This window comes from Benincasa hispida, chromosome 11, assembly GCF_027475165.1.
Source record: "Benincasa hispida cultivar pf3 chromosome 11, pf3_genome.v1.1, whole genome shotgun sequence".
NCBI classification, from domain to species: Eukaryota; Viridiplantae; Streptophyta; class Magnoliopsida; order Cucurbitales; family Cucurbitaceae; genus Benincasa; species Benincasa hispida.
The window spans coordinates 86,540,720-86,565,875 of NC_143488.1; the positions used below are offsets into that span (position 1 = coordinate 86,540,720).

General features: G+C 31.8%; 2 protein-coding genes across 4 annotated transcripts; both read left to right on the forward strand.

The window, feature by feature from the left end:
- The first annotated feature begins 3,482 nt into the window (after window positions 1-3,482).
- LOC120091937 (F-box protein CPR1-like) lies at window positions 3,483-9,755 on the forward strand. Of its 2 annotated transcripts, XM_090307295.1 has the most exons (2): window positions 3,483-3,501; window positions 8,477-9,755. In XM_090307295.1, exon 2 carries the CDS (start codon window positions 8,482-8,484, stop codon window positions 9,589-9,591), a length of 1,110 nt encoding a protein of 369 aa, XP_090163421.1. In that variant the 5' UTR covers window positions 3,483-3,501; window positions 8,477-8,481; the 3' UTR covers window positions 9,592-9,755. The 2 variants fall into 2 exon arrangements, with proteins under 2 accessions (XP_090163421.1, XP_038906036.1); XM_039050108.2 differs by lacking the exon at window positions 3,483-3,501 and having other exon boundaries at window positions 8,331-9,755.
- Window positions 9,756-12,542: 2,787 nt separating this feature from the next.
- On the forward strand, window positions 12,543-14,076 carry LOC150032991 (serine/threonine-protein phosphatase 7 long form homolog). 2 transcript variants are annotated; one of them, XR_016524629.1, is made up of 4 exons: window positions 12,543-12,800; window positions 12,882-12,969; window positions 13,060-13,439; window positions 13,518-14,076. XR_016524629.1 is itself a non-coding variant. In XM_090307296.1 (4 exons), exons 1-4 carry the CDS (start codon window positions 12,766-12,768, stop codon window positions 13,768-13,770), a joined length of 693 nt encoding a protein of 230 aa, XP_090163422.1. In that variant the 5' UTR covers window positions 12,543-12,765; the 3' UTR covers window positions 13,771-14,076. The 2 variants fall into 2 exon arrangements, 1 of the variants encoding a protein (XP_090163422.1); XM_090307296.1 differs by having other exon boundaries at window positions 13,581-14,076.
- Window positions 14,077-25,156: the final 11,080 nt, after the last annotated feature.

The window sequence follows — 25,156 nt, forward strand, 5'->3', positions numbered from 1 at the left end:
TGACATAGACTTAATAGGTTGAATTTTAATGTATACAAATTTAAAAAGTTTTGATTTGGTTGCCAAAGTCCCCATTCTTATTTTTACAAAGCCTTTCAATTTTGTTAAATAAATTAAAATTAAGTGCTTTACTTTTTATTTTATCATGGTTACATTAATTTTTAATTTATTTCGATACTATAAATTTTTTTAAACAAATTTATTGCTACATTTCATTTTTTTTTATATCATATTTATTTGGATGTTTCTTTCAATTTGTTAATAATTAAATTAATTGTTGATGCTAAATTTTTAATAGGAAAATCTGACATTCACATGATACCATTAGTAAATTGTTTGAAGAGGGGAAGAACCTAACCTGCAAAAGAGAAAACTTGCACGCTGGTATAATGCTTACCACAGATACTTGGATGCTTAAGTCAGAGAGTGAAAGAATATAAAAGTTAGAGTTTGAGAGTAGAAATCAAGTCACTTCACAAGTTATAATGATTTATTTATAGAAAAGTTAACCTTGTTTGCTCCCTAAGGTTTCAGAATTGGATAATTAAATAACCTACTGGGTCAAGGAGCATGCTCAATTTGGTGTTTGGCTAAGGTCGACCTTGACCTTATATGTCTTTCTTAGGCCATATTTTGGGCATAAAATATTATCTTGGATGGGAGCATATGCGGGATATGTCCCATTAGCTATTTTGCTAAGGGCGGCCTCGACCTTGGTCTTGGTTTAGGCCAACTGAGCACATAAATTTGGGCTTTGGCATGAACTAACCTTCTCGCCTAGACCTATTTTGGGCTTAGGATACTATTTTTGCCCAAACTTTCTTATTTTCCTATCTTTGTTGTTTCTATTTTTTTTTTTTTTTTGTCAATTATACCCTTCGGTCCAAAATCACTTATAAACAAGTACCAACGGCGAATTTGTAATATTTAGGAAGAACCAAACAAGAGCTCTATACAGTAGAGAAAACATTGCCTCTAAATGATCAAGTTAATTAGTTAGTATCTTGATAGAAAGCTAAAGAGTGAAATGTCATAAGGCCTTTGGAAGTGGTTGTTTTGCAAGCAAAAAGTAATAAAATAGATTGTGAAAGTGTCATATTTTTAATGTTGATCACATACACTTGGGGTCAATTTTGAGTTTGAACTCGAGCAACAACGATGGCTTCGGTGAATCGAGTGAGACACTGGAGATCCTGAAATGACTGGATCAACAACTATTTGAATTAGAGTATATTTGTTATTAGCATTAAAAAAAGAGTATATCTGCTATTTTTTCAAAAAGTGAGGCCAACACAATGCTCTTAATAAAGTAAAAGCCCAACTGATCACAGCAGATCAAAGATGGCAGCAGCTAGCGATATGTTGTTTCCTAGGTTAACAAAACAATGGTTCTTTTAATTCTTTTCTCGTGACGACATCGCTATTGCTCATTTATTTTTATCCAACTTTAACATATATTTGAGAGGTTTTCGTGGTATTGAGTTGGATTAGATTGAAGAGTTTTTTAGATTCAATTGAATTGTTCGAGTGGTTAATTTCTTCAACCAAATAATTCTTATTAAAAAATGAACCTAATCTAACCTAATCATGAAACATTTGAGTTGAGTTAGTTTGGATTAATCAGGTTATTTATTAAAAAAAGTAAGAGGTTATTATGTAAAAATTTGATTTAATTATTTTATTAAATTAAGATTAACAACTCAATTTCAATTTATATAATGAATTTTTTCTTTCCAAATGTTAAAAAATAATTTTTTTAAGAATTGTTGGAAAATAAATTATTAGAAAAATAATAAAACTTAAATAAATATTTGTACATATAATTATATCATAAGTGAAAAAAAAATATACCTTTTAAAGTTAATAATAAATGCGAGTTAATTTTAGTGAACTCATAAATCAGCCAAACTCACAAAATTTTCATTTTTTTTAACCTACCCCAATTCAAATAAGTTAATAACCCGACCTAAATCGCACGAATTAGATTGAATTGATTGATTTTTTCGAGTCATCGGATTTTATGAACATCTCTAATATATTTTGTCTTTGCATATTAAATTTGGATGAACGGTGGGGATTACTAAATTATACTACCTAACAAAGCATATATAAAGTCCACTATGAAAGTCAAACTTTTATGATTAGTATTTCTCGAGTTCAATAATGTATTAGATACATGTATTGAAAATGACATCATCGTCGTTGCCGCCGCCACTACTACTAATAATATATTAGATAGATATTTGTGAATTGTACTTAAAAAAAAATGAAAGAAAGAAAGAGATAGATATTTGTAAACTCTAACCTTTTGGATGAGGTAACTATTTTTTTTTTTTCCATATGTTTTCAAACTCAATATTTTAATGATTTTATTTTAATAGCATTTTGATCTTTATCATCCGTCCCCTATTAATTACTATTAAAAAAAAAGTCTAATGTAAGACATAAATTTTTTACTAATGTTTAAAAAAAAAAAGAATTTTTTTTACTAAAGGATTGTTTATTTAATTTTTCCATCATAAAAATACTTCTTTTTTTCTTTTTTCTTTTTTTTTTTTCCTTTTAGTATATGATCTAAATGTATGAAATTCGAAGTGCAAGAGAGAGAAAAAAAGATCTCACCCATAACTTCAGAGATATATATTAAATAAAAAATAAAAATCTTTATAGGTTACAGCTTACAATTTAGAAGTATAATTTAAATAGAGGTTTTATTTTAATATTCAATTTGAATAAATATTTAGTAAAATACGGTAATTTTAAAAGTATTTAAAAATTTATGATAGTTTGGCCATCTTTTAGATGTTCGAGATTGAAAAAAAAAATTTGAAATTAAGTCGAGTGTTGAAAACTCGACCTATCAACATTCAACATACTGCGTATCTGAACCCCTACCTACCAATGTTTGAAGCGCATGCCCATCTCGAGAATTGAAGTCCCGATCTGTGGTGTATCGTCACATTCTTGCCCAGTTTATGTCCACTTTTATGTTGTGACTTGCCACTCACCTGCCACATTAAATCTATGGGTCAAGTTTTCAACACTCTGACCTATGTATTTTTAAACCCTCACACAACCTTCTCAGATCACTTTCAAACGATTCTTAAAATCTTCCCATATTTGTGCCTCTTCCTCAAATAATAACTCTTTGCTCCTCTCTTCCTCTCTTTCGATTTTTACTTCTCACAAACTCAAAAATTACTTTCTCCCTTTATCTTTTCCCTTACTCTTCTCCCAAAAATTATTTTTAAATCTTCTTTTTTTCCCACATTCGCCCACCAAATTGCGAGGTTTGTATATTTATTTTACTAAATTTCTATTTTCTTAAAAGAATTATTACTTTTGTTCCTATTCTCATACTATTATATTTTTTTTAATAGTTGTTGATTCCTAATTTTTAGTTATATATCCATATCCTCATTGTATTATATTTTTTCCTAGTTTTTGTTGTCGGATAATAAATAACCAAAAAAGGGGTCGTTGTCATTTTAAGAAAAAAAAGTAAAACCGCTATTGAATTTGTGAGTTTACTTTCTATTATTCTAGTTTTTTTTTTCCATATTTATATTATGCTAGATATACCATTTTAGTTCTTTATATATTGATGTTAGTTGTTTTTTAATAATAGTTACATATATTGATGTCAGTAGATCTATTATACTAATTTTTTTTAATAATTGTTAAATTTAAGAATATTTATATATTGATGTTAGTAGTTTTTTCTCTATATTTTAATATTCTTATTAGATCTATCATGTTAATGTTATTCTTTTAGTATAATATTACTTATTTGAATATTAGCTATTTTGCTAGTGTTAGGGTTTAGTGTTCTTTTTGAAGAAAATTTAGTATTAGAGCTTTAGGCATTAGATTTACGTGTGATGTTTAGTAATGTATTGTATTGTTTTTAATTATTTAATACAAAGTTATTAATTTGAGTGATTTTTCTTTTTAATAAGTTTGATGTTCAAACTAAATGAATTTTTTTAATTTCTTTTGTTTGTTTTTGTTTGTATTTAATTTTGATAATTAGTAAAATAGTTAGTAACGTATTGCCTTTTTTTTTTTTTTTTTTTTTAGAAAATAACGGATGAATGTTTGGGATTTATTTTATCGAACAAATGACAATGTGATTGATGGTGTTGATATAGTTGATTATGCCCAATCACGATGTTGCGGTTTTAACATAAATTTAAACAGTGAATTTATTTTTTAACAATTCATTGAAATAAAAGGGATGTCATTTGGTGTAGATATAAGAGCAAACCAGTTAGAAATAATATATAAAAATCCTAATCTAACACCATCAAGATCAGTCAGATTTATGTCATTCTCTATTCCTAATGAACAAGCAATGAACCTAATGTGCTCAATCGTGATGCCACTCCCGAATTTAGTACATTCATATGTTAATGTGAGTGGGGTAGGATTGGATATAAACTTGAATGCACAACCCTTTAGTCAGTTTGAAGATCCGACCGAATGTATTGACCCTATTCTTGAATCAGTTGCACTAGTATGTGATTATGAAGGTATGGTCGGTAACAATCAATACATAAATTTTATAACAGTAACAAACGATGAATTTGAGAAGCTGGACTTTGATGGTCGTGAACATGAGTTATCTTTAGATACATTCAATGATTTGGATATGATGTAATACATAACATTCGCGAACGTGATCCAATTGTAGTCCCTGTGGATGTTGACAATACCTAATTGTATAATAGGATGATTTGTCAAGACAAATAAAATGCTACAACATGTGATCAAGTATTTTTCTATTAAGTGCCACGCACATATGAGGTCATGGAATTGATACCGATGATTTAGGAAATTCGGTGTAAGAAGTGGGGAGAAGGTTGCAAATGGAAACTTCGTGCAACAAAGAAAAATCGCATGACTTATTTGAGATCACTAAGTATGCTGAGTAACATACATGTTTTTACTCAAAACTTAGTCAAAGTCATGTGTAGTAAGATTATTTGATGATTGCACTAGAGTTTTGTGATGTCGTAAGAGAAAAACCATCCATCAGCATGATACAACTACAATCTGATATAAAAAAAAAAATGAATATCATATTCCTTGCTAAAGGGTGTGGGAGGACAAAAGAAAGGCATTGGCTAAAGTGTTCGGTGGTTGGTACGAGTCATACAAATTATTGTCCAGGTGGTTGTATATGGTTAAGCAGACTAATCCCAAAACATGTGTGGAGTGGAGAGTAAAGGAAACGCCAAGTCAAGGACATGTCATTCTTAGTTATGTATTTTGAGCATTTGGTCCTTGTATAGTAACTTTTAATAGATTTCGATCGGTTATTCAAAAAGATGGTACCTACTTGTATGGTAAATATTGAGGAAAGTTACTACTTGCTACATCAGTTGATTTAAATGGGCATCTTCTTCCTCTCGCATTTACCGTTGTAGATGAGGAATCCGCGGACTCATGGGGATGATTTTTGAAACATTTGAGAGTTGTTACACACAAAGAGGTGTGTTTAATTTCGAATCGACATGCTGACATTATCTTAGCTGTGAACAATCCAGAAAATGATTGGACAAGACCAAAATGTCATTATCGATTCTGCTTACGACATATTGTCAACAACTTCAACAAAAAATACAAATTCAATACATTAAAGAATTATGTTTATCATATTGGATGTCAATTCCAAATTTGAAAGTTGTATGGGAAGATTGTACCACATGCGAGATATACTGTATATACGTCAAGAGGTGGTTCTTCATTGCACTATCCCACTCCACCCTAAAATACTACCATTATTTCGTACGTCTGGATTTTATGAAGTTTCCATATTAGGATTTACTCAGCTAGATTGACATCTCATCACAACACCAATCGAGAGATGGAGGCCTGAGACACATACATTTCATGTATCCGCTGGAGAGTACACTATCACTTACAGGATTTAAAAGTGTTGTTTGGGTTACCTGTTGACGGCAAGCTAGTTACCAGAGTAATGCATGATGACCGACTGAATATTTGTCAAATGTTATTCGGTGTGACCCCATCTATTGATAAAATAAAATGCTTGAGATTAAGTTTAACATAGTTAGGGACACAATTTCGTGAATTTACTGATGATGCAGACGAGGAAGTTGTCATGAGATATATACGAGCATATATACTACAGATGATGAGTGGAAGTATGTTCTCTGACAAATCAAATCACTTTGTGCACTTGATGTTCCTGCCATTGTTAACTAACTTCTATGACGCGAGACAATATTCTTGGGGTGGAGCATATTTGACATGGGTATAGATAGCCATACAAAGAAACAAAACTTGACGTTCGTGAAATCGCTAGGCCTATGATACTTTTGCAATTATGGGCTTGGGAATAATTTTCAACAATGGTTTCATAGCTCCGACATGTCGATGATGATCAATTAGCTGGACAAGTCTATGATTCTAGGTATGTTATTTAAATTTAATTTTAATTAACAAATATTTTTATATGACTGATATAGTTAATTTAAAACCTAAAATATTAATTTAATAATATAGGTAGAGAGACAAATTTTGTGTAACTAGGTCAATTACACATGTAGTTAGTCAATATAGATACATGTTTGATCTGCTTCAACCGGATCAGGTACATAAATACGGAACCCAAATGAATTTTTTTATACAAATTTTTAATGTACCTGTCTTTAATATTTTTAATATGATATTTCATGTTTAATATTACTTGGGAGCCTTACAAAGTTGTCATGGACACTTTGTCCAATTTTTATACAAACGGTCAAGACATATGACAGACGATAAGTGCTCTCATATATTTTTACGTTTGTGAGTTGTATTTTTTTAACAGGGTGATTAGACAATTTGGTCTCCAACAGGATGTCCCATCAGAATGCAATATTGAACCTCTACAACATGATATCGACCTAAGAACTGAAGATTAGTCTGGAAAAGTAGCACATTTGGTAGTGTGATGGCACTATCGTGAAAGGTTTATTGCAAAAGGTATCTAATTGGGCAATTTGATAGGGATGCAACTCAAAATTATAGCAATTAACACAATATTATTACAAGGGGCTACATTACTCGTTCGAGAGCAGTTGTGGGTCATCTGGTACATAATTAAACATGGTCTAATTATTTTTAATTTAAATTTATTTTAAATATTGTCTATTTTTTTATAATTCATAAAGATCGAATAACCGCCGCCTTCATTATGTTTCAAATGATCCAAACCATGTTTATACTATATTCAGTAATAACAAGAATTATATGAAGGAGATACATCATATGTACGATATACTTATTGCTCCCCACCAGTTCCTAGGCGTAGAGGATGTGCTCGAGTAGAAGAAGATGAGTTCGATGAGGTTGACCACAATTTGGAAGAATTGCCTTTTATGATGCAAACGCAGAGCCAGACTAGTTATGCTAGTCTGATAATGATGATGCCACCTTTTGGTTCAAGATATTATGATTCAGAGTTCGGTCCATCATTTTCATACATGTATGTACATAGGCATGACCGGGGAGAGTATAACAAATATTTATACTATGAAGTACCTGCAGATATACAAGAGCCACCAGAGCAACATCAAGAGAACAAGAGCAACATCAAGAGGAACCAAAGCAACCTAGAGTCCAAAGTTGATGACGTCTGCCTTGTGGGACACATTAATTTTTTTTTATTAATATTCTTAAATGAATGAAAAACATTAAATTGTTATATTGATATGAACATTTTTAATTTACATTTTATTATTTTTCAATTATGAACAATAGTTGTAATATGGAAGAAAAAAAGATTGAGAATTTGTTCTTTTATATCACATCTCTTAGAGTTAACCGTTAATGATATAAATTTTACTTATTATTAAGAAATACAAGGATAAATTTTTCTTCTTATTAAGAAATAGAACAATAAATTTGCATATGGTACTTTGTTTAGGAAAGGTAAAGGATTAATATTTAAAAAAAAAAAAAAAGGTCGAGGGTAACACTCGACCAATGTGTTGGAGTTCGAGTTTTGAACCCTTGACATACATCAATTAAAAAAATCGTATAAGTAAAATCTCCAAAATTACCATATTTCTGTAATTATTTTTAAAATTATAATATTTCATTAATTATTTATAAAAATACTATATTCATCCCATTTTTCCAATTTAAATCATAACAAAAATATTTAATGCCTTTGAAAAAAAATGTTAATTATTTTTCGAAAGAAAAAAGAAATAAAATTTAAGATAAGAGTTATGGAGCAGCGTGTGATGTGATGTCCAACGGTGAAAGTGACAACACATTATATTTTATAATTTAATATCATCTTAACATCTTGTACACGCGGTAAATCATGAAGCTGTGACTAGTCTACTCTACACTTAGCCGCACCCAATAGTTTCTCCTGTCTTCCGTCTTTATTACAATCAGAAACCAGAAAGTTCTTCACAAAGCTCTCTAATGGCGTCTCTCGGAAATCTGCCTGAAGAAGTAATGATTGAGATTCTCTCCAGACTTCCGCCGGAGTCTCTTCTTCGATTCAAGTGCGTTCGAAAATCCTGGTATGCTCTCATCAACGACCCTAAATTCAAAGCAAAACATTTCTCCAATTCTCTTCAACACAAACAAGTTCTTCTCAAACGTCTTGTTACCAAGAATTCCGGCAACAAGGAAAACATCTTCTCTTTCCTCAAACTCCCCCTCTCAATCGATCGATCTGTGTCCGTTTCCGATCTTGATTTACCATTCGATGAAGATTTTCGGTTTTTCGAAATCCACGGCCATTCTCACGGCTTACTTTGTCTCACCGATCTTCGTAAGGATATTTTCCTCTGCAATCCCTCAACCAGAGAGTTTCATAAACTCCCGCCGTCGATTCTTCTCCTCACTGAACCTCCGGCCGAGCCCGACGGGTACGATTCGTCCACGAACGCCGTCGGATTTGGGTACGATTCGAAATCTAGGGATTTCAAAGTGGTAAGAGTTGTGGATTTTGTGGAAGGACCTGGCTATTTTCACCCTCCGAGAGTGGAAATTTATGATTTGAGCAAAGATAGATGGAGAGAAATTGAAACCCCTGTTTGTGGCCATGTATTTTGGGCGCCTTGCTTTGAGATGTATCATGAAGGAACATATTACTGGTGGGCGGAAACTGAAGGAGGTACAGAAATTATACAGACATTCGACATGAGCGAGGAGGTTTTCGGCCGAATTCTAGTGCCCGAGAGTTTCCAGGGGACGGGTGACAGGTATAGGAGTTTAGGGGTTTTGAATGGGTCGATTGTTCTGTTTCATTATCCATCGAGAGGAGATGAAAGAAGCTTCGACATTTGGGAGATGGAGAAGGATGAATCTGGTGGGGTTTCATGGTCAAAGTTATTGACAATTGGGCCTGTTTCTGGGATCGAGAAGCCATTGTTGTTTGTGAGTTCTGATGAACTTTTGATGGAAGCTAGTGAGGGACAAGTGATCTTGTATAATATTAGAACCCAACAGTTGAAGGAGGTTCCTGTGAAAGGGCATCCAGCCAGGTTCCAAGGTACTGTTTTTGTTAAGAGTTTGATGTCTGTGAAGGGAGGAAATAAGATTAGTTATGAATTTTGAATTGATGCTTTAGGTTTTACACAGAATCATCTGCTTCCTTGTTTCCTTAGTGCCCCTTGTATGAGTGTAAGTTACAGAGTCCTTTCAATACTTAATAAGAATGTTTATAGGACACTGTTTGTGAATATGAAATTTGAGAGTTGTTCTACAGTTATGCTGAGAAACTTTGAGCAAATTGTGAAAACTCGGGTCTTTCATTGTCAATAAGGAAGATGGTTAAGGTTTAGGATTACCTGACATATATACATTGAAAATGAAAATTTACCAACATATTGTTTTAGTTTTTGCAACTTCTGATGGCCCATCAAATAAACGAACTCATTTGGTGAAACTGAAAATGTATGTGTCAAGGAAAGAGAGAAATGACAGCATAGTTCAAATACTTGAGTGTATCAATAATCATGAAGTTTATCTTCGAATCTCACTCCTCCTAAAAGAGGAAAGAGGGAAGGGATGAGCCTTAAAATATTTCTATTTGTAATAGCTGGTCCCACTATTTTGATCTTAGGCCATGTTTACACTAGGGAAACGTAATTCATTATAGTAATTTGAATAATAGATACGATTTGATTACGTTTATACTATTGTTTCTTTAGTCCAAATTGTCGTAATCCTAATGAATTATGATGTTCGTCTTGAAATATATAATAAAAATGCATAATTCGATTGAGGAACGGAGACAGTGTTGGAAGCATTGACGAGTCCACTCTAAATTCACTCTAAATTTCACAAACTTTTAAAAGAAGAAATTTGTTCTCTTACAAAACTCAAGAATGCACAAGAAGAATATTGTTCTCTTGAAACTCAATTTCTTTATAAATTTCAGTTTGCTTCGGTTGATTTTGATTCTTTTCTCTTGCATGGAAATGAATTCTTTATATTGTACTCAAGAGACACTTCCTAAAAGACACAAAATAAATGAAATACATGTATACGTATCATTCATGTACTTGAACAATTACATGTATCTAGAAATGTATGTATCTTAAAATTAGAAATGTATCTAGGAATGTGTTATCCATAATGTATCTAGCTTATTAATTTCTAACAGACAGTTCATCTAGTTGTTCTTGTAACAGTATAAATAAAAATTATGAATCTGTCACATTTTTACTTTTATTGTTTACGTTATCGTTATTGTTAGGGTCAAATGGTAACAATAAAGGTAAAGACAGATAAATGTGACAAGTTTGTAATGGATCTTAATTTCAATTTGTTTAAAATGGACTTAGAAGTGTCCATTATATCCCCTAACACAATATATAAAGAGACAATAGTGAACAATAGCACCAACTTATTTCAATTATGAATAGATAGATAAACAGGACCTTTAATATTAATATAATTGTTTTCAAAACTTATTAGAGAAATATTGTTGTTTTGAAACTTATTAGAGAAATATTGTTGTTTTGGAAGTTCGAGGCTAGAGGTCGAACGTTGAGAACTTGACTAATGTGGAGGTCGAACGTTGAGAACTCGACGAACAAAGAAAAACTTGGAAACAATACATAGGCCGAAACTTCAACCCTCGACAAGGGAAATCTCGCGAATCTCGCTTAGGTTGTCGAAAGTTGAAGTTTCGATACACATCCACCATCGAAATTGTAGGTTTATTACTTTTCTTTTTCCATCATAGAGGAAATAAAGTAATGAGATGATATACTATATGTATCTGTGTACTCGAGCTGCTTCTAACAATCTATGCATTTTGTTATCATTTCGAATTAGATAGAGGCTTGTGGGATTGACGTGAGGGGGTGGGGATGGTTATATTTCTGGGAGCGAACTCTAGGCGAATATGAAGCGCATGGATACAAATTATGCCTTGGAATGAAAGACAATTCCGAATTAGCTTTGTCTACGAACAAAATTTTGTATATTAGGTTGTCGAATGTTACATACATGTCGAAACTTCAAAGCGATTAAGGAGATAAGTGGGCTGAAGCAGATTAAGGAGAGAGCGAGGTTCAAAGCAAGATAGTAGGAGAGAGCGAAATGTTGAACGAGTTTTTAAGAGAGAGCGAGATTCAAAGCGAGATTTTAGGAGAGAGCGAGATTCAAAGCGAGAATGTTGGAGAGAGCGAGATGACTAATCTGATTAACATTGAACTTGGTAAAATGAAATGGTTAAATAATTGAAAAATGAGATTATTCAGGAATACACATTGAATGCTAAGATTACGCATTGAGTTTTTGGTAGTAGATTCATAATAAAAAAAGTATTTGTGATTGTTCCAGAAGAAATGAAAGCTAGTAATCATTAATTTAAAAATAGCAACAATAACAGAGTAAGCGAGATATTGAGAGAGAGCGAGATCTTAGGAGAGAGTGAGATCTTAGGAGAGAGCGATACTGAGAGAGCGAGATCTTAGGAGAGAGCGAGAGTTTTCACTTTATTTGAACTTTTCATATAAATATATATATAAAAAAAAAAGAGAAAAAAGAGCTAATAATCATACTATAATTGAATATTAGATTATTATACTATAATTGAATAATTATTAGACAACAAATTATTAGATTATTATACTATAATTGAATAATCATCAGACAACAAATTGAATATATTAGATTATTATACTATAATTGAATAATCATTAGACAATAAATTGAATATATTAGATTATTATACTATAAATTGAATATATTAGATTACTATAATGTAAAATTTTATTGATTACAAAAAAAAATAAAAAAATGAATATACAGTAGATTATTATAAAAAAATCGAATATATAATAAATTATAATAAAAAAATTGAATATACAATAAAATGAATATATAATAAAAAAATTTATTTATTATTCAATTCCTAACTATCTGAAGCCCGTCTTAGTAACGAAGGACACTTCCTTTGATTATGTCCTAGTTACAAAATCTACATCGTTGTCAAGTGGCTGATTCTGTCCAATCCATCTCGTTGTGATAATGTGAACTTTTCGGTCTACTAGGTCTTCTCAACAACGATGGATCAGGATGTAAGACAGGCATATTAAGGTGCGTGATCCAGTAATCTTCATGCGGTACAGGTTCTCGGTACTTTTGCAACTATGGGCTTGGGAGCGATTTCCAACTTCATGCGGGCATATTAGGTTCGAGAGATAGCTGGGCCTCTCATACTTTTGCAACTATGGGTTTGGGAGCAATTTCCAACAATGGCTCCACAGCTACATCATGTTAATGACGCTCAGTTGGTTGGACGAGCCTAGGTATGTTGTTTTAATTCAATTTAATTTTTATATCACTGATCTAGTTAATTTAAATTATAAATTATCAATTTAAAAATTTAGGTGGAGAGACAAATTTGGTGTGACTAAGACAACCACACATGTAGCCAGCCAGTATAGATACATATTTAATTTGCTTCAACCTGAACAGGTACATTACACTAAACCTAATTGATTATTTTATTCACATTTTTATTGTATTTGTCTTTAATATTCTCTAATATAACATTTTGTGTTTCAGGTTATTTGGGAGCCGTACAAAATTATTATGCATACTTTGCCTAATTTTTGTACGAATGGTCAAAACATATGGCGGACGATGAGTCCTCCCATATGTTTTCACATTGGTGAGTGGCATCTTCCTGACAGGGTGATGAGACAATTCGGTTTTCAGCAAGATATCCTATCGCCTTATAATATTGAATCCGTACTGCATGATATTGACCTAAGGACTGAAAATTGGTTTGAAAAAGTTGCACATTTGGTAGTGCGATGGCACTATCGTGCAAGATTTATTGCAGTGGGGGTTTCTCTTGAACAGTTTAACACAGATGTCACTCCAGAATATATTCATTGGTATAATACTACGTCACTCGTTCGGGAGCAGCTGTGGGTCATCTGGTAAATGAATGAATATTATCTATTTTTTTAATTTAAATTTATTTTAAATATTTTCTAATTGTTTTATAATTCACAAAGATCGAACAATAGTAGACTCCATGAGGTTGCAAATGATCCGAACCAGGTTCTTGCTATATGTAGTGACAACCAAAGCTATATGGAGGAAATTCATTATATGTACGATATATCTATTGTTCCTCCACCAGCTTCTAGACGTAGAGGACCTGTTCGGGAAGAGGATGAGTTTGATGAGGTTGCACATAATGTGGAAGAGTTGCCCCCTATGACGCAGACGCAGACGCAGAGTCAAACTGATTATATTAGTTCGTGATGATGATGCCAACATTTGGTTCAGGACATTATGACTCAGAGGCTGGTCCTTCGTCTTCATACGTGCATGGATATGGTCGGGGTCGTGGAGAGCATAATGAATATTTATATTATGAAGTGCTTGCAGAGGTACCAGAGCAACATCAAGAAGAACTCGAGTAACCTCAAGTTCGAAGTCGACGACGACAACCAGCTCGAAATCGACAACGTCCGCCTTGTGGGGCACATTGATTTTTGTAATTATTTTTATATAAATGAGATATTTAATTTACATTTTTTTATTTTTATGAGTTATTATTTTTTTTAATTTATTCTTTTTAGAGTTTAAATAAAATAATAAAATATTTTTAGAAATTGTTTTTATAAAATGGAAAATTAAAAAAAAAAAAGGATTAGAAGGAAGAAGGTGGAATATGTAATAATTAAAAAGGAAAAAAAGGAAAATTTGTACGGTATTCTTGCTCTTTATCAAAATCTCGCTATTTCGCTCTCGCTTACGTTCACGCTCACGCTCACGCTCAAAATCTCGCTCGCTCTCAAACTCTCACTCTCTCTCATAATCTCGCTCTCGAATTTGATTGGGAAGTTCAGTGGCAAAAGGAAGGAGATTCATTAACTCGTTATTTAATCATACTTGCTGAGATGATAGAATCCGTAAAAATCATTCAACAAGCTTTGGAAGGAATTTCAGGGGACCTTATGAAAATTTAGAAATACGATCTTTTGATAGAGGAAGGTCTCCAGAATGATAATTGAACAGACCCAATAATAATGTTAGGAAGGACAAGGTCGAGGGGGGTTCAAAGTTCGACATACAAATGAAAGGAAGGTCGAGGATTCAACCCTCGACTTATTTTTTTTTAAAAAAAAAAAACAATATTTTTACAAATAATTTGAAACAACAATATTTTCCTAAATAGTTTCTAAAAGGATAATATTCTTTTAATTTTCCCTAAGTAAACACATCAATTATTGCATATGAGAATTGAAGAGTTCATTCTCAAAAAATAAAGCTCCCAGCACAATTGGATCTTGCTTTGTTGCAGTGTATAAGGGTGACACCATCTTCATCAAAGCACATAACAACCTCCGTCAATAAGACTTGGCCGTTTGATGTTGTTTTACAACGAGGGATTGGATCCTTCCCAAAATGGGATGAAATTACACTTTCTACTCTTTGCTTCGCCTTTAAGGCTCCATTGAATACTACTCCACCAGTTCTCACGACATTAAGAAGGTCGACACTGTGTCTCATGTTTATTTCCGTTTGGAAGTACTTTGTTTGGTCGAACTTACTTTCTGAGCAGATTCCATGTTTGTTCCACTCGTAACCCCAAAAGAATTTGTTATTTCCCGTTATCACATTCGGCCAAACTATGTTCAGATCGCTTTTTAAATGTGCAATCTAAAACAATCACGCATTTTTATTTGTTGAGTATAATTGGTTTTCTTTCTAGCTAAACGTCTATATTCTACCATCACGAACTTTTTCTTGATGTTAATTTACATGACAGCTAGTATTTAGTGGGTTGAGAACAATTTAGGATCCGCATGATAACGTTTCCGTTTCTTGTTTCCTGTTTATGTTTCTTATTTTGTAAGAAACTGGCTTGTTTGGCAACTATTCTCGTTTATTATTCCTAAAATTTGATAAATTTTTATGTAAATAGGGCTAAATTTGAGAAATTTTGTTCTATTTCCATCATATTCAATTCTGTTTCTTAAATTTATCAAGAAATTTCTTAAACGATCAAGTAAGATTGCACCAAGAACAGTTTCGATTGCAAGGCCAAAGAGAACGTCACCTCGTGAAGAGATATGAAGGACCAATGGAAGTCATCAAAAAGGTTGGGAAAGCCTCTTATCGGATGTAATTGCCGTCGTGGTTGGAGATTCATCCTGTCATCCACGTAAGTAGATTGAAGCCCTATTGCCTTGACCATGCTGACGAGCGATGTAGTGTTGTGACATGTCCGCTTGTCATGACGAAGAGAATGATAGAAAAAGAAGTCAATGTGAGACTTGCTGGAAGAAGAAACAGAGTTAGAAGACCATGACAAGGTATGGAAGAGCAAATACTCTTTTTTGTCTATTTGGTGACAGCGAACCTTTGAATTTTGAAGAAGCTTTGCAAGATGAAAAGTGGAAGATTTCCACAAATGAAGAGATAAAGACCATAAAGAAGAATGATATATTGAAACTTTCTACTCTTCCAAGTGGAAAGAAAGCAATCAGTGTCAAATGGGTATTCAAGACAAAAAGAAATGAAAAGGGAGAAGTGGAGAGGCATAAGACAAGATTAGTTGCAAAAGACTACTCTTAAAGAAAAGGCATGGACTATGATGAAGTATTTGCTTATGTTGCTCACTTGGAAACCATAAGGTTGTTAATTGCAATTGCTACTCAAAGTAAATGGAAGATCTTTCAAATAGATGTTAAATCAATATTCTTGAATGGATATTTGGAAGAAGAAGTATATTTAGAACAACCTCTTGATTATGCTGTGAAAGGTCAAGAAGATAAAGTCTTGAAACTAAAGAAGACGTTGTATGGATTGAAACAAGCGCCTAGAATGTGGAATAGCACAATCAATAGATATTTCCTTGACAATGGGTTTTTATGATGTCCTTATGAACATTCTCTATATATTAAGACTAATGATCGTGTAGATATTTTGTTGGTTTGTCTGTACATGGATGACTTAATTTTTACAGAAAATTGTGCTAGTATGTTTGAATATCTCAAGAAAACAATGACTCAAGAATTTGAAATGACAGATAGTGGACTAATGTCATATTATCATGGCATTGAGATGAAGCAGTTAGAGGAAGATATTTTTATCTCTCAAGAACAATATGCTAGAGAAATCCTAGAGAAGTTCAAGATGATCAATTTTAATCCCGTCACAACTCAAATATGAAGAAGGAGATATCATTGATCCTTCATATTTCAAAAGTTTAATTGGGAGTTTGAGATATTTGACGTTTTTAGCGTTGGATTGGTGAGTTGATTTATGGAATCTCCTATAATTACTTATTTGAAAATGGCAAAGAGAATTCTTCGTTACCTCAAAGGTACACTTGATTATGGATTATTTTATTCTTCATCTAAAGAATTCAAGCTTGAAGGTTATTGTGATAGTTATTGGGCTGGAGATGTTAATGACAAAAAAAGTACAGGTGGGTATGTATTCTTTGTTGGTAATACTACATTTACTTGGAGTTTTAAGAAGCAACCTATTGTGACATTATCTACTTGTGAGGCAGAATATGTTGTTGTAGCCTCATGTATTTGTCATACAATTTGATTAAAACATTTGCTAAAGACTGTTTAAATTTTGCAAGATGATGCAACTGTGATCCATGTAGATAATAAGTCAACAATCGCTCTTGCAAAGAATTCAGTGTTTCATGATCGTAGCAAGCACATTGATACAAGATTTCATTTTATGAGAGATTGCACTTCAAGAAAGGAGGTTCAAGTTGAATATGTGAAGACTAAAGATCAAATTGTAGATATTTTCACAAAGCCATTCAAAGTTGATGCGTTTAACAAGTTATGAACTTTGCCTGGAGTTTTCAGGAGACATTTAAGGGGATGTTGAAAATTAAACATGTTTTAATTAGATAAGTTATAGATGAATTAATTTATGAGAGTTGGAAAAATCAAAAGATGAGAGTTAATTAAGTATGTTAACGTAAGAGTTAATTTAGTAGAGTTTCACATGAATTAAGTGTAGGATTTTAATTATTCAATGTATATTTAATTAGGGTATAAGTTATGTATTTAAATTTATCCATAACAATCCTAAATTGACATTGTTGATGTATCCAAATATGTAGAGAAGAATACATGAAGAGAATTCAATCAAAAGTGTGATCTAAATTTGAAGAATTTTTCAATTAAAAGTATTTTTTTGGCCTTTGAAAATATTAAACAATAAAGAATCATCCAAAAGCTTAAATATTATACTTCAAATTTTGAGGTAACTGTCGAAATTGTTACGCTGAAAGTGGCGTCTACGGTTTGCCCATTGCATACGACAAATATTTATCAACTTGATGTAATCATTTATTCATCATTAATTATAAATATTCATCATATTATTCTGGTTTTTGCGCTTCTAAAATTGTTTCACATTCATTTTCTATAAATATTTTGACAAACGTCATGGGTGAAATATTTAAAAAAAATCTTTAAAATAATATATGAAAAAAATCCAATAATTTTCCTAAACTTGACTAAAGTGTACGTAGGACAAAACTTTTATTTACCTTTTGCCATAAGAAATATTTAAATATTGTGCAAGTCTCATCAAATAAAATATTATATTATTAGATAACATGTTGAATAATAAATGAAAGAAATATGTACGTATAATACTAAAAGCTTTTCCATTTTAAACTTCACAATTCATCAAATTATGGTACTTGAATTTTGAATAAGTGTTTAATACTTAACTCAAATTTTAAAAATGTTACCATTTAAAAAAAAAAAAAAACTTATGACATGTTCCTGCTTGAAGAATCACTAAAAATGATATTAATGTTTGTATCCACTAATTTATAATTAATTAAAAAAATATTTTTTGTATGATATTTATTACATTACGAGAAATTGACACTAGAATTTGTTTTGTTTCGATGAAACTTGTGAACTTTTTTGGTGTTATTTAATGCGAATTTTCCCTAATTAATCAAACTTAATTTTCTGAGTTTGATTTTCATTAAATTAGAGATCTTTGGAGGTTTTTCTAATTATATATATATCTTATGGATGATCTAGAAAAATTGAATATGTTAAAAATGGCAACATTTAGCTAAATTTAACAACTAAATTTAATAATCAAAAGTTTGTAGTGTTGATACAAAAACTTCTAATCTTCTTAAATAAATTAAAGATTTGTTTTCAAATATAAGAAAATGAGCCAAAATATTTACAAATGAAACTTAAAATGAGCCAAAATATTTACAAATATAACAAAGTTTCATGGTCTATTGTAGGTAGACGACAATATTTTACAATTATTTGTAAATATTTTCAATTATTTTTTAATTTAAAATAATTTTCCAAATGTGCTTTATCTTTTTTTTTTTTTTTTAATTTTTTATTATCGGTGTTAAACTTAGAGATATCCATGGGCAGGTGGGGCCGAGATGTCATTCCCCGTCCCCATCCTCCTCCCCCTCCCCATCTTTGTGAAAAAATTCACGAGGATTCCCGTAGGGAGTTTTTCCCATTAGTTATATTTTTTTTTTTGAAAAAATAATTAATTTATATCACAAATGTGGACAAATTTTAAACAAATAATTACGCCATCACTAAATTATTTATTATAATTAGTTTTATCTGATAATTTGAATTTAATGATTCTCACCGAGCCCCTTTTCTCCTCGATCCACAGAGACAAAATGGAGGACTGGTGCCAACAGTTCATCACGGAAGAAAGGACTCACTGAGCCGAGATCACTAACTAATAATAATCTAATACTAATAGAATAGAAAAGAACTGTCTTTTCTGTATACTAGGTAATCTAGTATCCTTATGCATGAAGATAATCAATTCGGTCGTTGTGGTCGGACTCTATTATGGATTTCTGACCACATTCTCCATAGGGCCCTCTTATCTCTTCCTTCTCCGAGCTCGGGTTATGGAAGAAGGAACCGAGAAGAAAGTATCAGCAACAACAGGTTTTATTACGGGAAACTAATAAACTTTTTTAGTAAAAAGAATAAATATAAATCAAATTATTCACATATATAATCTAAATATAAATATTAAATTTAAACAGATTCATTGTTTTGATCAATAAAAGATCAAACTTGAAATTTAAATATAATATTTATATAATAATAATAATAATAACATAACATTACTAATCATACTAAATAAATAAATAGAGGCTAACTGAGGCGGGACCGGGGACGAGGACGGGGAATGCATTCCCCATTCCCATCCCCGTTTAGTTCATGGGAAGATTTTTTTTTCCCACTCCCTCCCACATTTTCTACCTAATCGGGGAATTCCCGTCCTGTCTCGTGGGGAAATTGGACATCTCTGGTTAAACTAATATAAATTTTTTTTTGTTGTAAATTTATTTAGATGTTATATTCTATTATTTATTTACTTTTGCTTGTATATATATATATATTTATCGAAATTTAAAAACCAAATAAAATAAAAATGACCTACAGAAAAGTCTACTGCTATTTACGGGTTTGAAATAACTTTAAAGAAAAAAAAAATCTCTTTTTAAACATAATAAAATTTTCTACATGTACTTATAAAAAAAATCAATTTGATGTGTGTTTTGTATGACTTCTTAAATGATTCTAGATAATAAAAAGGACTTATTGGTTTAAAATCTTCATATCTTTTGTTATACTAAAAAAATAATACTTATTATATATATTTATAAGGAAAAGAGTATTTGAATAAGAAGATATGAGAAATAAAACTTATCATACTTAGAATTTTCTGAATTTGGGAAGAAAAAAAATGTAGAGAAGCTAAAGGGTTGTTTGTTAGGTAACCCATATTTTATTTTATGTATGTAGATTCATTGAGTTAAGTAATATGGATTTGGTAGGCAGTCTGAATTCTGTTTTTGAATTCTATGATCTAAACAGTGAAAATTCTAAAAATAATATTTTTGTGTTTTTTTTAATGTATCTAGATTTTGAATTTGACATGCATAATTATACTTAAAAAGATGAAAACATTAACAAATAAAGTATTTCGTGTTATAAACTCAAATATTTTTGTTAAACTAAAATATGTAGTATATTATATATTATTTGATATTACAAAATAATACTTGTACAATTTTTTTAATATATGTCAAGATCATAAATTAATTAGTAATATTTAGTGAGTAACTATAATTTTTCTTATGGTTTATAAATATATTATCAAACATATTTTGAAAAATTATTTAACTTTGAATTTAAATTCTGAACTTACCACTCAAGAAAACATGAAATACAACTTTGTTTATATTAACTCCTTATTTTTAAATTTCTATTTTCAGATTCCCTATCAAACAAACTTCAAATATTTGTACAAAAGTATGGGATATTGCTTTTATTTTTAGACCAAATTTGAGGATTTGTCATGACCTCATAAGATTTTGTCCACAGCAGTCGGGAGTTATGGAGACATAGGCGGCTTATGCATATGTCTCATCGAATATATATATGTATGTATATATATATATAGACTTTGGATAAAAGTGGCATGAACTAAAAAAAAAAAAAAAAATAATTGGTATTGATAGATACAAGTTTTGAATGAGAAATTTTAACCAATCACAAATCGTTACGTCATTTCTCAAAAGTAATGGTGAAATTACAATTTATCACTTGTTTGGGTTAATTAAAAATCGACATGTATCCCAAATTGAATTTGAGAAAAAGAAAGTTGACGAATCTCGATGATGCTGTGTTTTCTTCTTAACCGTTGAATTAAATTAATTAATTTGTGCAATTAAATATTAATATCTAGGTTTAGGTTCAACTGAACCAAAAAAATACGGCTAATTTGACCCAAAAGTCTGCCCAAAACTCAATTAATTTGACCTAAAGGCCAAAGCCATAGATTAACCAGGCCCAAAACCACTCAAGGCTTATGGAAGCTCTATAAATAGGAACATTGCCCTTCATTTTGAAGGAGGGTTGAAAACACCGAAGGCCAAAGTTTTGTGAAGTTATGAAGTTCTAAAGATTGGAGCTCTGAAGATCTAAAGAATATAACTCTCCCAAGCTCTGAAGACTAAAGGTTTTAAGCTATCAAAGTCTAAAGAAAGAAGCTCCAAAGCTCTCAAGATCTGAAGTTCCTATAATCAAAGTTCAAGAGATATGAAGAATATCTCTCCTTAAGTTTTAAAGTCGATCTAAGATGATCAACAAGTCAGAGGTCAATCCAAGTTATTCAATAAGATCAACAAGTCCAAAGACTGATCCTCTGAGATGATCAACAAGTCCAAAGGTTGATCATTCAAGAAGATCAACGAGCCCAAAGACCGATCATCTAGGAAGATTAAAGTTTAGTTTTTGAGAGAAAGCATAAAAAGATTATGTATTAGAGAATGAACTCATTATACTATACCGAAATTAATACAAATACAAAGTTCGAATTCCACGAATTAAATTTCTCTGAAAATTCGTCGAACAACAAGGATGTCAAATTCCATGACTTGATTTTAATTCATACCATATCTCATTTTCTGAGTAATGCTGAAAAATGGGAGGTTGGCCACCCCATAATTAAACTAACAAAATTTAAAGTCTAAAATCTGGGGGCACCTTAGGTCAAACTAAAGACATATGTTGAAGTCCGACCTAAAAAATAGGCAAGTTAGCTCTGCTTAAGTACAGATGATGAAAACCAGGGAACTAATTAGATATATTGACGATCTAGTCAATACCCGATTAAGCTTGTCAAATAGGGGTTGTCCAAAATTGACAGGAAAAGCCAAGCTTGAATATTTATGCCTCTCAAGAGAGGACGGGGATAATACTAATACTTGCGCTCAACGTTATTTAATTGTGGTGGATGCGCACTATTAAAAAAATAGAGTTTAGATAGATATTGAAGGGATTGAATCCTAGTGCAGAAACGGGTGATCGTCTTTGTGTCAATGAATTCATTTTTAGAAAGTAACTTAAAAACAGAGTAATTACAGAATGATAAGAATAAACGTCCTAAGCATTCTGTTATAGAGGAAAATGGAAGAAAAGAAACTTACCCTTCGTTGTGTTTTCTCTCCAAGTCACGAACGACACGATTTCTTCCTACAAACTCTTCTCCTTCTCACTAACAGTTGGGATTAATTTATGGACATGTTTTGTTCTTGTTTTATTTTTATCATTTAAGAACGGATGGGTTTGATCATGAAATCATGCATTAGACATAACTGATGCATTTTTTCTCATGCGTTTGAGGTCATGCGTCGGAATGATGATGCGTTAATCTTAGCATGCAATGATCACGCGTTCCTATCACAAGTTTTCTTACGTTTGCGTCAAGTATAACACAAACGCAAGTTTCTCGGGTAATCCAAGGTCGAACACGGGGACTTGTCACTCAATAATATTTGTGAGGTGATGCGTTCAAGGCGATGAATAAGAATAAAAATAAAGCGAAGAAGGTTTAAATGTTTTACACACTACTCTTACTCCTAACTAAACAGATTGAGCAATAGAAGACTTGCAATGAGAATAAGTAGAGACACAACAACTAATAATGCATAGTAACGTTTACTATCTTAAATCGCCTTAGTAATCCCAGCTCATTGCACTAACGCATCACATCTCTAGGTGGTCAACTGCATGACTATATCTCTATAGTGCATGGCTGCGTCGAGCATAAGACTATGCCTATCTCTAAGAACAATATGGATCTTGCTTAGTGTGTTCCATCTCTTACCTTCTCAGGCAGTTAGATGTAGCTATTTAACTTATAGACAAGCAATGCAACATCCCATAGATAGGCGTTACCACAACCTTTCACCAAGTAAAGAGGATTAACTCACTTATACTTGCACAACGCACACCTCTCAGTGGGTTGCTACATGCGTCCTATCTCTAGGCTACACGATTAAACATGCGATTGACTTTGTAAATAAACGCTGAAGATAAATTATGATAAAGATGAAGATAATGAAGAAGACGGTGATGGAGGAAGTAAGATTTGCATTGATCACAAAATATCTTAATATCTCAAGCTAAAATGTAATACAATACAGAGATTAGAAGGCAGATGAAGGACTCTGCATCAAGGCTGCCGGTGGTTCCATGGATGAATGGTGGAGATGTCTCTCTCGAGTTCTATCTCTGGCGAATGCTCCGATCGTCACTCGGTCTGGGCTTTGGAGATGAAGAATTCTCACTGGAAATCTTTCTCAAGCTCTCATTTGTGATCACAAACTTCTGCCTTGAGGCAGAAGCTTGGATGTCTCAAAATGAAGGTTTCAAAGGCTATTTATAGAATTTGGATGCCGACGGCTGTAATGATGAAGTTATGGCTCACTGCTGCTTTTATCGCGGTATAGGTGTTGTCACATCGCCTTGTTGATACTCTCAAGGTATACGTCCGAGCTTAATTTAGTTGAAGTTATCAACGTGTTCTACCCATCTTGCGATCTTCTATTATGGCTGTCATTTTTGTAGACGCAATCTCTATTTGTTCACCGCATTCTCCATGCATTGGACGCATGCATTTACCGCAACTTCCATGCGATGGACGCATGGGGTTGCTGTCTACGTTCACTTTTGTGATCGCCTGGCTTCAGCGCATGTGTTTGTCTGTGATTGCTTATTACAAATGCATGCGTTTGATAGCTACAAAAATAGACACTTTGGCACGGAATAATGCATAATATTGGGTCAGTGAGGTTTTAGGTGCTTATCGACGCAAAACTCAAATTTTCACAAATTCTAAGTATTATCACTGTGTTTTCTACCTGTTAGCCCTCAGAATTCTAAATAAAAGGCTTATAATAACTGGCATTTCTGCTAGTTATCACTAACACAGCAACGTATAGGATTTTTCTTGGACACCACCACCAAAGCCTTCCTTGACTATTCTCAAGTTAAGAACTAAGACGGAGTTGTGGGCTTGTCTATTGAATTTTAGTAAGGGAATTCAAAGTCTTTGAGAGAGAGCTTTTGAGATGAAGAAGAATTCAGAGAACCCCCTTTTATATAATTAAACGTGAAGTTAAAAATTAATATAATTAAATCAAACCATATATTATATTACATATAATATAACCTATAGTTTACATTATATAGTATATAATATAATCTAACTTTAGCTAAAAATTGAAAACTGAGTTTGATTTTGTGATTTTTGAAAACAATCAAACTATAAACAAATGTGGAAATCCAAAAGTTAAGGTCCCGTTTGGTAATCATCTCGTTTTTTGTTTTTTATTTTTGAAAATTAAGCCTATTTCTTCTCTATTTCTTACAATGATTTGCATCTTTTTTAAGTTCAATGGTTGAACTCTTAACCAAATTCTAAATATAAAAACAAGTTTTTAAAAGCTACATTTTTAAGTTTTCTTTGGCTTGAGTTTTTAAACCATTGGTAAAAAAATAAATAATAAATGAAGAAATTTGAAGGTAGAAGTCGTGTCTATAGACTTAAATTTAAAAAACGAAACAGAACACTAAGGTCCCGTTTGGTAACTATTTTGTTTTTCTTTTTCTTTTTAAAAATTAAGTCTATTTCATCTACGTTTCTTACAATAATTTGCATCTTTTTTAAGTGCAATGGTTAAATTCTTAGTCAAATTTCAAAAATAAAAACAATTTTTTAGCTACTATTTTTAGTTTTCAAAATTTGACTTGGTTCTTTTAACCATTGATGAAAAGTAGATATC

Excerpts from the sequence above, each read along its gene's own strand:
- LOC120091937 (XM_039050108.2), top strand. The coding sequence starts at position 8,449 with ATGGCGTCTCTCGGAAATCTGCCTGAAGAAGTAATGATTGAGATTCTC.
- LOC150032991 (XM_090307296.1), top strand. The coding sequence starts at position 12,766 with ATGTTAATGACGCTCAGTTGGTTGGACGAGCCTAG. Across the intron at positions 12,970-13,059 it reads ATTTGCTTCAACCTGAACAG|GTTATTTGGGAGCCGTACAA; the intron begins GTACATTACACT and ends TTTGTGTTTCAG. Across the intron at positions 13,440-13,580 it reads GAGCAGCTGTGGGTCATCTG|TGACAACCAAAGCTATATGG; the intron begins GTAAATGAATGA and ends TGCTATATGTAG.